The 17,260-nt window shown below is 41.6% G+C and overlaps 2 protein-coding genes across 4 annotated transcripts in view; both read right to left on the minus strand.

Annotated features, from left to right (window-relative positions):
- Positions 1-1,780, minus strand: part of adat1 (adenosine deaminase tRNA specific 1) — a 40,903-nt gene extending 39,123 nt beyond the window's left edge. For both annotated transcript variants that reach the window (XM_067998068.1, XM_067998069.1), the window contains exon 1: positions 1,711-1,780. In XM_067998068.1, the coding sequence (XP_067854169.1) occupies positions 1,711-1,778 (68 nt within the window). In that variant the 5' untranslated portion in view covers positions 1,779-1,780. The remainder of the gene's footprint in view (positions 1-1,710) is intronic.
- Positions 1,781-3,983: 2,203 nt separating this feature from the next.
- kars1 (lysyl-tRNA synthetase 1) overlaps positions 3,984-17,260 on the minus strand; it is a 42,669-nt gene continuing 29,392 nt past the window's right edge. For both annotated transcript variants that reach the window (XM_067998073.1, XM_067998072.1), the window contains 4 exons: positions 13,339-13,424; positions 9,334-9,460; positions 6,767-6,910; positions 3,984-4,539 (listed from right to left, as the gene is read on the minus strand). In XM_067998073.1, coding sequence (XP_067854174.1) covers positions 4,453-4,539; positions 6,767-6,910; positions 9,334-9,460; positions 13,339-13,424 — 444 coding nt within the window. In that variant the 3' untranslated portion in view covers positions 3,984-4,452. The remainder of the gene's footprint in view (positions 4,540-6,766; positions 6,911-9,333; positions 9,461-13,338; positions 13,425-17,260) is intronic.

Raw genomic sequence — 17,260 nt, forward strand, 5'->3', positions numbered from 1 at the left:
GAGAATGCAGGATGGAAGGCTGGCTGTGAGGGCATTGGAATTATCAAGTCTAGAGATGACAAAAGCATAGATAAGTATTTCAAAGGTCAAAGCGCTGAGATGGGGGTGGAAGCTGCAGAGGTGGAAATATGCCTTGGTGATGGATGTGGAGTTTGAAACTCAATTCTGGGTCAAAAAGAACACCAACAAAGAACATCTATAACTAGAAGATGTTTCTAGTATTGGAATGTTGCAGACTGGAAAGTCCTGGTTGCATTGCTGTACATGTGACTGCTTTTATAATTACAGTAATATCTTCTCAAATCCTTTTACAAAAATTATATTCCCAACCCAAGAGTATGTTCAATAATGGTGTTTCTTAGGCCTGCAAAGCACAATTATATGCACAGATTAATTCTGAAAAGATATTATACAGCCCGAGGGGAAAGATCCCATTGCAACATCTCCATTATTACAGCTCTCCAGATCTAAACTTTTATATGCAGTCACTCATACAGCAATCAGTCTGAACAATTGTGCAAGTTTACTTCAGGTCAACTTTTATTCAAAATAAAAAGGCACTTTCTTATCTAGACAGTGGTTTATTCAAGTGAAGGCATTTGGCATAGCCTCATGAAATAACACTGTGGGTTTACTACCCAGACTCATTCCTCCATTTCATAAGAGTATGGTCAGTGCAAACAGTATTGGTATGGCAAGAAGCCAGAATATGATCTTCATAACTTGTCCCCAAGCAACAGGAGGTGTCAGTGTGAAGACGCAACATCACTCTACTACTACAGTCCTATCCACTACTACAACTGGAATATATATTTAAGGTCTACACTGGTGGAAGCAGATTCCAGACTTTGAATGTGACAAAAAAAATCCATTCAGATGCACTTAATTATTTGGTTTAACTATTATTTCTGTAATGTCAATCCATTCTGTATATTGTAAACAATTTTACAACACCAAGTTATAGTCCAACAATTTTATTTTTAATCCCACAAGCTTTCGGGGGCATTCTGTATATAACCAACAAAATCCAAAGTAGATTCCCCAGCCTCTATCTTAAAGTCAAATTCTGCTTGTGTCAGTGATCCAAACTGAAAACATCTGTAAAGGGCTTAATATTAGGGCTACTACAATTCAAATTATAATTGTATTAAATGACTTGCCAAATACGAGTGGAGTTTTCTCCTCCTTGGCAGAAGAAACCTTACATTAAACTCTCCAGTGTGAAATCAATCTCCTGAATTGGGCAGCAACAGCCAACTATGAAGGGGGAGCGTCCGATAAAGTATAGCATCATAGTGGAAAAGGAAAAAAACACTGCTGTCTGGAACTTAATAACGCGCCCAGACAGTGACAACTTTAGGCAATTCACTGATGCACTCCAAAAATAAACTCCACCACTTCTTTCCATTACTAACAGTCTATTTAGTACTCTTCAACTAAAGCCAGAAAAGACCCCACGAACAGGAGGGAGAATCTCTATTAGTAAAATTCGTATGCTGTGAAAAAATTAAATAACAGCTCACTATTAAATTGTGTTAACATATTTTCTTCCTTTGAGGGTATCCCCTCAAAATTTGGACCTGGATAGTCCCATCTTGCTACCCCTCAGTTTATTATTTGTTTGTTTGTTTATTTAGACAGAAGTCCCAGGGCTTACGAATATTTTAAACTACCCTTGAACTCTCAAAAAAAATACAGCCAGCTGCTCACCCCTTTTTACCTTCACCGTGCAGCCTGCGACTCCAACAGGCCATGGGGGTGGGGAGGATATCGCGCATGCGTACTGTCGCTCCGCAGTAGTCAGCTGCGTAACGGACATCCAAACTCAAACAACCGCGTCTCGTGGCTTGATCACGTGTCGCTTAGATAAGGAGATATGGCAGTTTGTGTGCGTGCGCAGTTTCTAGCCACTAGCCCTCACACGCTAGAGAATAAAAGCGGGGCTGCGTTACTAACCCTTTACAGTTGACGCTGGGCAGATGGGAGGGAGCAGAGAAGCTGGAAAGATGGTTGAATATAACATACAAGGCCTCAGAGCCTGTGCGACGAAAAAGAACGCGTAAGAGTGATTGTCGTTACCTCAAAAAAAATCCACTGGGTCACATGATTCACAAAAACCAACCAAATCGCTGAAGTGAGAGTTTGGGCTGCGCCAATGATATGACCCATCAGATAGCTGGAAGTCAACATGGGTTAAGCGGCTCATTAGACAGCTTCAACTTAATGGGTCAGATTTTGCTGGAGTGGTGAATCTTGCGCCCTGCCCTGTTAGACTTGTTTAGGTTTTAAGATTTTCTTGCCCTGCAAATTGCTGGAAGTGTGAGCTGATAACAGTTCAGTGAGTGCGACAGGGCCTCTGGGACCTTGGCGAACAACTGGGCAAACAGTGTCCTTAACCAATGAGATTAAAAGATTGAGAAATAAACATTGCAAGGATTGAGGAGGGTGAATTTGATATCAAATCAGGAAAGAAAGATAGGATAGAAAGACTTTTAAAAAAAATGTTTACATTTAAAAAAACCTCCAACAATTATAAGCTGAAGGAATGAGACTCCACACTTAGTTTTCAGTGCCAGAGAGGTTGTTTGGCAGTAATTAACACTTGTCACACCATTAAAAGGAGTACTTAAACTGAAATGAGGTGAATTTACTTCCTTTCTACGATCCATGTACAGGAATTTCACATGTTCATTGCACTTGAATGGTGACAAATGTAAAGAATCTTACAACACCAGGTAAATAATAAATCTGTAATTACAGATAATAAATCTGTAATCACCAGGTATTGTTCTCGGACTATAAATGCGAAACGTTCAAGGAATCCCACACTCACCTGACGAAAGAGATAATCTCCGAAAGCTTGTGATTTTCAAATAAAATTGTTGGACTATAACCTGGTGTTGTAAGATTCTTTACATTTGTCAACCCCAGTCCATCACCGGCATCTCCACATCTTGACTGGTGAGTCAGAGATGCGATTTTTGCGAAGCTAACAGTGGAATGGTGCATCTTAGACAGCAATTTCCAGATTTTTGCATTTAACCACGCATCTGCCCTCGATTGAAGTTGCTGTGTGATTTGTGCAAAAGTAACTGAGCACCGTTAGCCTCACTTATTTTGACAGTAAATTCTGGCCCATAGTTTCAAACACTGTCTTAATTGCAATTGCTGCAGTAGATTCCTCCAGCTCTTTTTGTAATATATATTCTGATTATTGCTAGCTTTCTTAAAAAAAAAGCAAATTCACCCCAGTAAACTTTGAAACAGACCTAGGATTAACAAGTACAGCTGAAATTTCTTTATATCCTCCTTTTACAATGAGTCTAAATGGAAGAAGTGATTATGCTAAGACCTAGAATCAAAACTGGCACATAGATGGGATGAAAGTCTCCTTTAATAAAAACCCTAATATTTCAGCTCTATGACACCTAGTCAGAACTGGTTCTGATAAAGGGTCATAGATCTGAAATGTTAATCCTACCTTCATTTCTCCATATATGCTACTTGACCTGTTGAGTGTATCCAGCATTTTCAGTTTTTATTTCAGATTTCCAGCATCTGCAGTATTTTATACTTTTGAATGTCTCCTTTGTCTGATAATTGAAAAGATCCAGTTCAATCAGAAATTTCAGCTCAGCTCAGCTCACCATTTGTTGACTGACTTCACTTGAGACACATTCTTAACCCAAACCTTCTAAATGTATCTTGTGTGCCTTTAAGATTCCTTCAACTGCACTAGAATTATAAGGAATTAGGCAGGCTTTCGAGAGAAGCTGGATTGACAAACTAATTAATTGCTTTCCTAGCCTAAAGACACAGGTCAGTTGTAGCACCCCCACTTCAGCCGAAATCAGATCAGTATAGAACAGGAATCGAATGTGTGACCATAGTAGTCTACATGTCTTGTACCACACTACATGTTATTACCCACTGAGTTATTAAAAGGAATCCAAATGTAAAATAAAATAAATGGCTGTAGTCTATTGTCGGGGTATATAATCACACAATGTTCCATTACATTGCCATAATTTATTCAGTGACTCACCAGTACATTACCATTCACTGTAATATGAAAATACAGCTGCAAACAAGAAACAAATCTGGGCATAGTGCAGAAACATTGGTATAAAAGATGTTAAACATAACAATTAAAAATCTAGTTCTCCTGATGTGAAGTGACTTACAGGGATTGGAGGTAGTTACAAAAAAAACACAATCTGGAAATGTCAGCATAGTTGAAAGTACATTAGTCAGGCACAGTATACATTTATAGCATCTTGAGCCTATGTTGTAAATAAGTACATGTGTCTCTTCAGTATATATTTTAATAAAAAAAAGTTTCAGGAAGAGGGGGGAATATACCTCCACAATAAAGTTTTCACATTTTTACTGAAAAGGAGAAGTGTGGTGATGCAATCATCATTCTGTGATCCAAGCTGAACAGCAATGTTCCTATTCTGCTGAATGTCCATCTTCAATTGAATCTGTAAGTTCCTTTTTGTTGTCCTCTGGTTTCATTGCTGGGAAGAACAAGACTTCCTAAAGTAGCACAACACAATGTGAAATTAACTTGAGTATTACAGCTTTTAATAATCTTTAAAGATGTCCTCAATCTCAGGTATAGCTCAGATTACAGACTTAACCAAACAAGTTTAAGACAGCTGGTCGCTGAATACAGGTTAGAAAAAAAATAATAAACGCTCTGTATATTATGACCTGAAACTAATCACACCAACAATTTTAAACTTTGATGTTTACAGGTAACATTTTAAACAAAGAGTTGGGTTCCATTACATTGGTAACCATTTTAGGGGGTAGTGGTTATGGCACTGGACGTGTCAGGTTCCTGTGATCTACAGGGTTATGATTCTTTGTAGACCGTTTGACAAACAACTATATTGCCAAGAGCTACAAGTTGTAAATTTATACTTGGCTGCCTGCACTCAGCTCACTAGTCAGTCTGAAGCCATCAAAAGATCGAAGCCTAGTCAGAGAAGTGTCTGGTATGAGTTGCCATATAAGGAGTAAGCAACTGTGTTTTGACAATCAGTCTTATATTGAGGGTTAGCACCAGAGAAGCATCTGTTTTGACATTTTGAGATTAGTAAAGTTTATAATTACTATAAACATGTTTATACTTAGTATTGCTCTTTCAGCTGTTCATAGAAAGCTTACAGCACGGATGGAGGCCATTCGACCCATCGAATCTGTGCCGGCTCTACACAACAACAATCCAGCTAGCCCCACAGCCCTGCAAATGTTTTCCTTTCAAGTACCTATCCAGTTCCCTTTTGAAAGCCACAATTGAATCTGCCTCCACCACCACCCGCCGGCGGTGCATTCCAGATCCTAACCACTCGCTGCGTAAAAAAGTTTTTCCTAATGTCACCTTTGGTTCTTTTGCCAATCACCTTAAATCTATGTCCTCTGGTTTTTGACCCTTCCGCCAATGGGAACAGTTTCTCTCTATCTACTCTGTTTAGACCCTTCATGATTTTAAACACCTCTATCAAATCTCCTCTCAATCTTCTCTGTTCCAAGGAGAACAACCCCAGCTTCTCCAATCTATTCACGTAACTAAAGTCCCTCATCCCTGAAATCATTGTAATACATCTTTTCCGCACTCCCTCCAAGACCTTCACATCTTTCCTAAAGTGTGGTGCCCAGAACTGGACACAATACTTGTCTTGTGTACTCTATGCCTCTATTTATAAAGCCCAGGATCCTGTATGTTCAAATAAAGTAGTGATTTCTAACTTGAGCTACTTACATTTATATAGCACACATCATATGTCCTCACTTTAATAAATTACTTTGGAAGAATAGTTATTTGTAGGCAAATGCAGCAGCAATGTTGTGTACAGCAAGGTGCCACAAGTAGCAAAGGAGATAAATGTGCAGTTAATCTGTTTATGTAGTGTTGGTTGAGGGATAAATGTTGACCAGGACACCAGGAAAACACCCTGCTCTTCGAATAATGTTGTGAGATCTTTCACATCCATCTCAATAGGCAGATAGGGCCTCGGCTTAATGTCTCATCCAAAAGATGGCACCTCCACCATTGCAGCACTCCCTCAGCACCACAATAAAGTGTCAGCCTAGATTACGTGCTGAAGGCACACTCTGGTTCAAAGGGGATGCGAGGTCTGCATACAGGAATGGCCAGTTATGCTGAACCCAATGAGAATATCTAATTTTAAAGAACCAAAAACATAACAGCCACAGCAGTTGTCCAGAACACCACTCAAGCAGCCACCCCTCAAGAGCCAGATAGTATCACAACAATAGGCCAATCCTGTTCTCACGCAATATCCGCAAATTCACAATTTCCAACAGAGAACCTTGCCTTATTTTCTTTCTTTCCTCCATAACCCAGGGATACTAAACCCAATTGTAGCATCCTTACTGCTGCCTCGGAGGTCAACTTAACACAGATCTGGGTTTGAACTCAGGATCTGCCTGATCGATATGGCTCAGCAGCATACCAACCAATATTCAACCAAAATTCCAATGATGAAATAAACACCCAATAGGACATTATTGTTTTATTTTTATAACTACCAAAAAGATACCTTGTGGTTAGACTTTTGGGCCCCTTGAATAGGTTTGGACAACGTGCTGTGAAATATTGAAACCAGCTGTAGAACCCCAAATGTTGCCCTGGTTCAAGCCAGTTCTCAGTGCAGAATCTGACTGTTTTAATTTTTAAAAATAATAAAGCAAAAACATTGCACTTACATATTTTTATTTTTTAAAAAAAGTTTACCTTGATATTATTAGAATCAGTCAGGAACATGGCGACTCTGTCTATGCCCATGCCCCAGCCAGCTGTGGGAGGAAGTCCATACTCCAAAGCAGTACAGAAGTTGTCATCAATAAACATGGCTTCATCATCACCAGCAGCTTTAGCCTGCGACAATTTTTAAAAAAATAGGTTTTCAATACACAAGTGTAAAGGCACAAAAATCAAAACATATTTCTGTGCGCATTCCCTTGACCTTACACAGGGCCAAACTTACCAACTTAAAAAAACTGGTTCCTTTCCTAATTTTTATTTCATTGTAAACAAAATTCTCAGTGAACAAGAACTGATCTTGATTTTCTTTACATAGATATTCAGACCAATTTAGTTCACATCATAAGATTTTAAGCACTGGTCAGAAAAGTGGACTATGTTACAATTTATTTGTTGATTACCTGCGGTGTTGCACATGGAGAATCAAGACTGTGTAGTCTTCAGGTGAAGTGGAGTTAGAGGATGGGGGATAATTGGACCAGAGCATGCAGAGGTAATTCAGTCCCTATTTGAAAGTCATACATTCTGGAAGAGGAAGGAGACGAGGAAGAGGAGGGGGACACGAGGGGTGTTGAGCACAGAGGTGGTTGCAATGTTGATGACTGCAGGGGGTGTAGGGGTGTTAATTATGGGAGGGAGGAGACAGGTGAAATGAAGCTTATGGAGTGGGGGGGAAGATGGTCAATGAGGTGAGAATAGGGTCAAAATATGCTCCCCACCCTCAACACTGAGCAACACTGCCATCTGATTTTTCTTTCTCCCCCCACTTATGGTTGGATGTCATTCGTTGCCGACAACCACCAAGAGAAAAATGCAGTATTTAAAACTGCCCGTGGACACACCAAACTCATGATGCGGGTGCTTTGTCTAACCAGAGCTAATGGGGCAGCCGAGCGAGTTGCTGGGTGATAAGCAAGCCAGCTCAGTAGGCTCGCAGAACCAGGAGCTCGCATCAGATCGCCAGGAAGGTGGGCATTCCAGCAGGCTGGAGAGCAGGCGGCCGAGCAAGATGGAGAGACTGGGTGGGCCCAGTGCACGGGAGGGGCCTAGTAGATGCATTGACTGGTAGGTGTGCGAATAGGCGAGATGAGGCAGAGTGAGGCATTTCTCTGGTGCTTTCTGAACACAGAAAAGTCAGGCAATGGAGTGGCATGTCTGGAAGAGCTGTAAGGGGGCAATAATTTTTTTTAAAAATTCATTTAGTTTTAAACCTTGTTACCTATTTACTTTTAAACTTATGCCAACTGATACAAGGCTGCTGGCTGAGACAAGGGTAATAAGTGAAACAGGCTGCTCCGCAGTGACTCAACCTGTTTTTTAAAAACATTAATTCTCCCTATACTATAGCTGTTTTAGCAGCCAGCATTACATTTGACATTCAACACTGAAAACTCCCCAAAGTGCCACCTACATGCATAACTGGTATTGCAGATTGACACTTTGATAATGCATTTTCCCATTGAGAGAAGATATAGGACTTTTCAATGCTTTTTCAAATGAAATGTTGCTACGCACTCAGCTATTTTAATAGATATAAATAGAATTTATCCACATTTACAGACAGTGGAATATAGAGGATATAGTCAAGCGTCCAACCATAATATCCAATATACACTTCTATTGTTAAATTGAACCAGATAACTGAAGAGTGACAAATGGAAGAGTATTTAATGAGTTAAATACAACGTGGTGTGTACAGTCGGACTTCACTGTATGGAGCTCCAGCCTCACAAAACACTGGGCTTACCAAAGCTATTTCAACCCCTAGTGACTCACTGCTGCAAGCAATGATCTGTTTGAATTTTCATTGATGTTTGTTAAGCTGGTAATGCTGTTAAATTTGACTGAATTTCACAGGCCTCCATCGATAGGGGAACAGCATCAAGAACAGTTTCATGTAATTTAAACAGTTGAGTTCAGCTGCAATTAGCGGCATAAAAAACAGCAGAATAAAGACACGCGGAGAACTGTTTGTAGGATTGTGCATCACCATGATAGGGATTTTTTTTGTAAATCCAGAGTTCATTATAGTGAGGTCCTATTATGCAACTCCAGAGCTGAATGGATTTGGATTACTTTCTTAGGGTGAGATTCTATTAAAATTCTAATATTTTCAGTAATTAACTTTCAGGTGATTCTTTGTGCTGATCAAGACAGAGGGTGTCAGTCGTGAGAAATGGAACATTTGCTGTTTTATTTTTTTTTTAAAAAGAACCTGTCATTAGCTTCAAGAACTCCCCAAATCAGAGTAAAGCTCTCTCTACTCTGCCCTGCCCTGACAATTTGGCTTAATTCAAACTTCAATATAGCACCAATGTGATTTTTTTTAAACTTCTGAATGAGATTGCCAATTCTGTAGTGAATTACAAGCAGTTTTGTACTGTGAAAACTGGGAAACTTCCTTTCTCAGTTACTTGAACATTTTGGTTTAAGAAAATAGAATCAGTCAGAATTTCTTCTCTCTACCTACCATGAATGGTACAGTACAAGTACTGCTACTTGCAGTCTCAAGTTCAGATCTAATTAAAAATAGTCACCTTAGCCTGTTCTTCAAATAGCTCTCTCTGTTTAATAGGATCATTCAATTCCGTGTACGAATTGCAAATCTCCTTCTTCATAACAAAAAGTTCAAAGCGCTCTGTCAAACCTTTAAAGGAACGATGCCTAAAACAGATCAAAAAGCAAACGTAAGTATATTTACAATTTTATTGAGTTAATACAACAAATAATTTACAGTCCTTAGAACAGCAACTTGTTTTTACTAGTAGTATGTGGTTTTGCTTTAGATTAAGTGTTTGACAGCCCCTCCAGCTTCATGCTGAATAGTGGCCCTGATAATCATAGATTTATATTCAGAATTAAAATAAATTATACATTATAAGAACATAAGAAATAGGAGCAGGAGTATGCCATCCGGCCCCTCGAGCCTGCTACGCCATTCAACAAGATCATGGCTGATCTTCTACCTCAACGCCATTTTCCTGCACCATCCCCATATCCCTTGATGCCTTTAATATCTAGAAATCTATCGATCTCTGTTTTGAATGTACTCAATGACTGAGCCTCCACAGCCCTCTGGGGTAGAGAATTCCAAAGATTCACCACCCTCTGAGTGAAGAAATTTCTCCTCATCTTAGTTCTAAATGGCCTACCCTTTATTCTGAGACTGTGACCCCTGGTTCTAGATTCCCCAGCCAAGGGAAACATCCTCCTTGCATCTAACTTGTCGAGCCCTGTAAGAATTTTGTATGTTTCAATGAGATCACCTCTCATTCTTCTAAACTCTAGAGAATACAGGCCTAGTCTACTCAATCTCTCCTCATACAACAATCCCGCTATCTCAGGAATCAGTCTGGTGAACCTTGTTGCACTCCCTCTATGGCAAGTATATTCTTTCTTAGGTAAGGAGACCAAAATTGTACACAATACTCCAGGTGCGGTTTCACCAAGGCCCTATATAATTGCAGTAAGACATCTTTATTCCTGTACTCAAATCCTCTTGTAATAAAGGCCAACATACCATTTGCCTTCCTAATTGCTTGCTGCACCTGCATGTTAGCTTTCAGTGACTCATGTACAAGGACACCCAGGTCCCTTTGAACATCAACATTTCCCAATGTCTTACCATTTAAAAAATATTCTGCATTTCTGTTTTTCCTACCAAAGTGGATAACTTCACATTTTTCCACATTATATTCCATCTGCCATGTTCTTGCCCACTCACTTAGCCTGTCTATATCCCACTGACGTCTCTTTGCATCCTTCTCACAACTCACATTCCCACCTAGTTTTGTGTCATCAGCAAACTTAGAAATATTACATTTGGTCCCCTCATCCAAATCATTGATATAAATTGTGAATAGCTGGGGCCCAAGCACCGATCTCTGAAGTACCCCACTCGTCACAGTCTGCCAACCTAAAAAAGACCCATTTATTCCTACTCTCTGTTTTCTGTCTGTTAACCAATTCTCAATCCATGCCAGTATATTACCCCCAATTCCACGTGCTCTGACTTTGTTCACCAAGCTCCTGTGTGGGACCTAATCGAAAGCCTTCTGAAAATCCAAATACACCACATTGACTGGTTCCCCCTTATCTATTCTACTAGTTACATCCTCAAAGAACTCCAATAGATTTGACAAACAAGATTTCCCTTTCATAAATCCATGCTGACTCTGCCAAATCCTATTATTATTTTCTAAGTGTCCTGTTATCACATCCTTTATAATAGATTCTAGCATTTTCCCTACTACTGATGTCAGGCTAACAAGCCTGTAGTTCACTGTTTTCTCTCTCCCTCCTTTCTTAAATAGTGGGGTTACATTTACTACCCTCCAATCTGCAGGAACCGTTCCAGAATCTATAATTGGGGAACTACTGCCTTTCAAAACACGCACAAAACTGATACATTTACAGCAGATGATCATAATGGGAATTATGCCCAAGTGTAAATTATGTTGAGGTTTCAATTAATGTGTTTTAAGCTTATCTAATGGCTCTTTATCTATGCACAACACTATCTCAGACTACAGTCAGACCTGGTTTATTTGAGTAAAAAAGGAAAAAAACTCAAACACTGTAAAAACAGAAAATGCTGCAGATACACAGCAGTTCCATCAGTATTTGTAAAGACAAGAGACAGGTCACAAAGTTTCAGGTGGGCACCCTCTTTCAGAACTGTTCTGATGAAGGATACATACCTAGAACATTATAATCTATCTTCTCTTTGTCCAGATCCTGACTGAACTGCTGTGAATTTTCAGCATTTTCTGTATTTACTTCTGGGTTATTGGGGACTCAATTAGCCTGAACGTAATGGGAATCTAACTACTGATGGACAGTAAAGACCAGCTGATCCATTGAACCTGTTCCATATAGTTTAGTTGCAACTAAGCATCATGACCCTCAATGCTTTCCCCCCGCGCCACCCCCCCCCCCCAATCCCCATGAGCAACAATGTATTCTCCTGGGAGAAGCAAAAAGATATTTTAAAAAGCCGAATTCAAGGATGACACCACTGTGCACCTGTATAAAGAGACGCATAGGTACCAGAAGGGGCTTCCTGGTTTTCTTATAAGCTGTTTGCCCCTAGATTTGGTGGGTGTTTATTGCTTCCTTGATTTGCTTTTGTTGCATTTATTTCTTTTTGCATTTTACATAATTTTACCTTTTACTTCCCCCCCCCCACCCCTTTCCTCTTTTCATGTTTTATCATTCAGGGAAGTGTCACTGTGACTTGCAACTATCCCCCTTCTCCCAGTAGCCTTGGCAAAGGCTCACGAATACCTAAAGTTCATTTGAAACTTGATAAAAGCTGAAATATATGTCCCTATATACAGCCACTTACCTTTAAGTGCACAGATCCTTTTCATCTGCACCTGTGGACCAGATTTTACCCTTCACACATTAAGCTTCGTCCCTACACAAGATAAAAGCTGCCCAGGCAGCTAGGATTCAAATGAGCTGAAATTGGGGGTAGTCAATTCACTGTGCTGATAGCTAAATTTGCGCCAATGTGACACAACACACTCAATTGCATAGTGGAAGAAATCTTCCCTTATATCTCAATTTATTCTAGGAGCACTGGTGAATGGAGCACTTGGCTGACAGACAGACACAGTAACCATCTAATGTTACACTCAACAAATTGTTTGCTGGCACTTTACACATTTAGAACTGCTTTTCAAGAGCCTCAGCATTAAAAGCTGTATTTAAAATTAGTGCTCATGTTTAAAATTAGATTTCCAAATGTTTAGTGTACTGCTGAGCCAAGTGTGTAACATCAGCTGGTTACTGAATCTGTTTGTCAACATGCCTTCTGCTCACTACCACTTTAAACAAATGAGAAGGAACAAAGTTGTAAACAGCATTTCTGTAACTAGGATCACTAGACAATTTGACAGACAGGCACAACATTTAATTCCTTAAACCTGACATGACTTGACTTGAAGTTTGCTCTCCCAGCACTTTTTTTTTTGTTTGTTTGATCTAGTGATCTCCAATCCATAACAAAAGTGTGCATTCCCAACATATTTGAATAAACCAAGCTTGACTGCAGCTCAAATCATTTATTTCACATTTCTTCTCCACCACTTTTTCATCAGTTGACAACAGGCTCATTTGTAGCTCAACTAGTCAAACCCAGACAAGAACAAATTAGTCATCCTAAATATGACTATGGAGATTTAAGTCATAGATAGTCCACGCACTGAAAACACACTCACACTGGGAGCGAGACAGCACTATGTGACTAGACTATTTGGTCATATTTTCCAGTGTTTTATATTATTAAAATGAAATTTCTTTTGAGCCATACCATTACATTTGTGACACAAAACCTCAAGGTGTACATATCTCATGACAAATAAATTGCTATATCACAATAGAATATGTCTAAACTTGAGGGTTCCCCCCACAGATAGTCATACCACAGGCTAGTTGCATTTTATCTCCTCTCCCCACTTCCAAAAATGCATGAGTTTAGAGCACTGCTGAAACACAAATGCTGTGTTATTCCTGATCTTATTAGTCATAAATCTTACCACTTGGCCAATGGGCTCATGATCTGAGGGTGATCACAGATGAATGTTGGGTTGATACAAGTAACCTCCAGGAATTCACCAACCAACTGAAACAAAATGATAATTAAATAGAGCCAAAACTAAATGTGTTATTTAAAATATACTGTAAACCCCACTTTAGGCATAGTCGATAAAGCAGGTGCCCACTGAGGTGGTTGCAAGTTAGCTTGTGGGGTCTCCTTATTTCAGGGAATTGGAATTTAAGGGAAATAAGCTTCACATAAATTATTCTGCTTTTGCATGGTGTATGTTGAATTTACTAGACATGGCCAATAAAAAAGTGAGGGGGATGAATGATGCAGAAGAGGGATGAAAAAATGACCACAAAAAAAAGCTTGAGTACAGTAATCAAGTATTTTAGAAGGCAGTTCCATACAACCACAGTTGCATCTTCACTTTTTGTCAAAACTAGGAATCAAAATCTATCAAACATGTATAGAGAAGTTATTCTTTCCTTTTTATCAATCAGTAAAACAAATCCGGATATCAATCCTGGTTTAATTAGGAGCCAACGATCCTTTGCCATTTATCGCTACAGCTCCCTATGCCCACACCACTAGCAGGGAAAAAAGCAGTAAACAAAATAAGAAAACATAAAACTACCGATCTAAATATTCAACAAAACGCACTTCAAAATATTCCAAAGTAGTAATGCAGCCTGTGATTGAAGGTACGGTAGCATAGTGGTTATGTTACTGGACTAGTAATCCAGAGGCCTGGATTAATAATCCGGAGTCATGAGTTCAAATCCCGCCACGGCAGCTGGGGAATTTAAATTCAATTAATTAAATAAAATCTGGAATTAAAATACTAGTATCAGTAATGGTGGCCATGAAACTACCAGATTGTCGTAAAAACCCATCTGGTTCACTAATGCCCTTCAGGGAAGGAAACCTGCCATCCTTACCCGGTCTGGCCGATATGTGACTCCAGACCCACAGCAATGCGGTTGATTCTTAATTGCCCTCTGAAATGGCCTAGCAAGCCACTCAGTTGTAAAATCTCGCTAAAAAAAGTCATAATAAGAATAAAACCAGACGGACCACGTGGCATCGGACCACTAGGCACCGGACACGACAACGGCAAACCAAGCCCAGTCGACCCTGCAAAGTCCTCCTCACTAACATCTGGAGACTTGTGCCAAAATTGGGAGAGCTGTCCCACAGACCAGTCAAGCAACAGCCTGACATAGCCATACTCACAGAATCATACCTTTCAGCCAATGTCCCAGACTCTTCCATCACCATCCCTGGGTATGTCCTGTCCCACCGGCAGGACCGACCAGAGGTGGTGACACAGTGATATACAGTCAGGAGGGAGTGGCCCTGGGAGTCCTCAACATTGACTCTGGACACCATGAAATCTCATAGCATCAGGTCAAACATGGGCAAGGGAACCTCCTGCTGATTACCACCTACCGTCCTCCCTCAGCTGATGAATCAGTCCTCCTCCATGTTGAACACCACTTGGAGGAAGCACTGAGGGTAGCAAGGGCACAGAATGTACTCTGGGTGGGGGACTTCAATGTCCATCACCTAGAGTAGTTCGGTAGCACCACTACTGACCGAGCTGGCTGAGTCCTGAAGGACATAGCTGCGAGACTGGGCCTGCGGCAGGTGGTGAGCGAACCAACACGAGGGAAAAACTTACTTGACCTCGTCCTCACCAATCTACCTGTCGCAAATGCATCTGTCCATGACAGTATTGGTAGGAGTGACCACCACACAGTCCTCGTGGAAACGAAGTCCCATCTTCGCACCGAGGACACCATCCAACGTGTTGTGTTGCACTACCACCGTGCAAAATGGGATAGATTAAGAACAGATCTAGCAGCTCAAAACTGGGCATATCCATGAGGCACTGTGGGCCATCAGCAGCAGTATTGTATTCCAGCACAATCTGTAACCTCATGGCCTGGCATATTCCTCACTCTACCATTACTAACAAGCCAGGGGATCAACCCTGGTTCAATGAGGAGTGTAGAAGAGCATGCCAGGAGCAGCACCAGGCATACCTAAAATGAGGTGCCAACCTGGTGAAGCTGCGACTCAGGACTACATGCATGCTAAACAGCGGAAGCAACATGCTATAGACAGAGCTAAGCGATTCCACAACCAACGGATCAGATCAAAGCTCTGCAGTCCTGCCACATCCAGTCGTGAATGGTGGTGGACAATTAAAGAACTAACGGGAGGAGGAGGCTCTGTAAACATCCCCATCCTCAATGATGGTGGAGTCCAGCACGTGAGTGCAAAAGACAAGGCTGAAGCGTTTGCAACCATCTTCAGCCAGAAGTGCCGAGTAGATGATCCATCTCGGCTTCCTCCCGATATCCCCACCATCACAGAAGCCAGTCTTCAGCCAATTCGATTCACTCCACGTGATATCAAGAAACGGCTGAGTGCACTGGATACAGCAAAGGCTATGGGACCCAACAACATCCCGGCTGTAGTGCTGAAGACTTGTGCTCCAGAACTAGCTGCGCCTCTAGCCAAGCTGTTCCAGTACAGCTACAACACTGGCATCTACCCGACAATGTGGAAAATTGCCCAGGTATGTCCTGTCCACAAAAAGCTGGACAAATCCAATCCGGCCAATTACCGCCCCATCAGTCTACTCTCAATCATCAGCAAAGTGATGGAAGGTGTCGTTGGCAGTGCTATCAAGTGGCACTTACTCACCAATAACCTGCTCACCGATGCTCAGTTTGGGTTCTGCCAGGACCACTCGGCTCCAGACCTCATTACAGCCTTGGTCCAAACATGGACAAAAGAGCTGAATTCCAGAGGTGAGGTGAGAGTGACTGCCCTTGACATCAAGGCAGCATTTGGCCGAGTGTGGCACCAAGGAGCCCGAGTAAAATTGAAGTCAATGGGAATCGGGGGGAAAACTCTCCAGTGGCTGGAGTCATACCTAGCACAAAGGAAGTTGGTAGTGGTTGTTGGAGGCCAATCATCTCAGCCCCAGAGCACTGCTGCAGGAGTTCCTCAGGGCATTGTCCTAGGCCCAACCATCTTCAGCTGCTTCATCAATGACCTTCCCTCCATCATAAGGTCAGAAATGGGGATGTTCGCTGATGATTGCACAGTGTTCAGTTCCATTCGCAACCCCTCAAATAATGAAGCAGTCTGAGCCCGCATGCAGCAAGACCTGGACAACATCCAGGCTTGGGCTCATAAGTGGCAAGTAACAATGACATCAGACAAGTGCCAGGCAATGACCATCTCCAACAAGAGAGAGACTAACCACCTCCCCTTGACATTCAACAGCATTACCATCGCCGAATCCCCCACCATCAGCATCCTGGGGGTCACCATTGACCAGAAACTTAACTGGAGCACCCATATGAATACTGTGGCTACAAGAGCAGGTCAGAGGTTGGGTATTCTGCAGCGAGTGACTCACCTCCTGACTCCCCAAAGCCTTTCCACCATCTACAGCACAAGTCAGGAGTGTGATGGAATACTTTCCACTTGCCTGGATGAGTGCAGCTCCAACAACACTCAAGTAGCTCAACACCATCCAAGACAAAGCAGCCCGCTTGATTGGCACCCCATCCACCACCCTAAACATTCACTCCCTTCACCACCAGCGCACAGTGGCTGCAGTGTGTACCATCCACAGGATGCATTGCAGCAACTCGCCAAGGCTTCTTCGACAGCACCTCCCAAACCCGCGACCTCTACCACCAAGAAGGACAAGAGCAGCAGGCACATGGGAACAACACCACCTGCACGTTCCCCTCCAAGTCACACACCATCCCGACTAGGAAATATATCGCCGTTCCGTCATCGTCGCTGGGTCAAAATCCTGGAACTCCCTTCCTAACAGCACTGTGGGAGAACCTTCACCACACGGACTGCAGCGATTCAAGAAGGCGGCT

The sequence above is a fragment of the Heptranchias perlo genome, chromosome 16 (assembly GCF_035084215.1).
Source record: "Heptranchias perlo isolate sHepPer1 chromosome 16, sHepPer1.hap1, whole genome shotgun sequence".
Lineage (NCBI taxonomy): Eukaryota > Metazoa > Chordata > Chondrichthyes > Hexanchiformes > Hexanchidae > Heptranchias > Heptranchias perlo.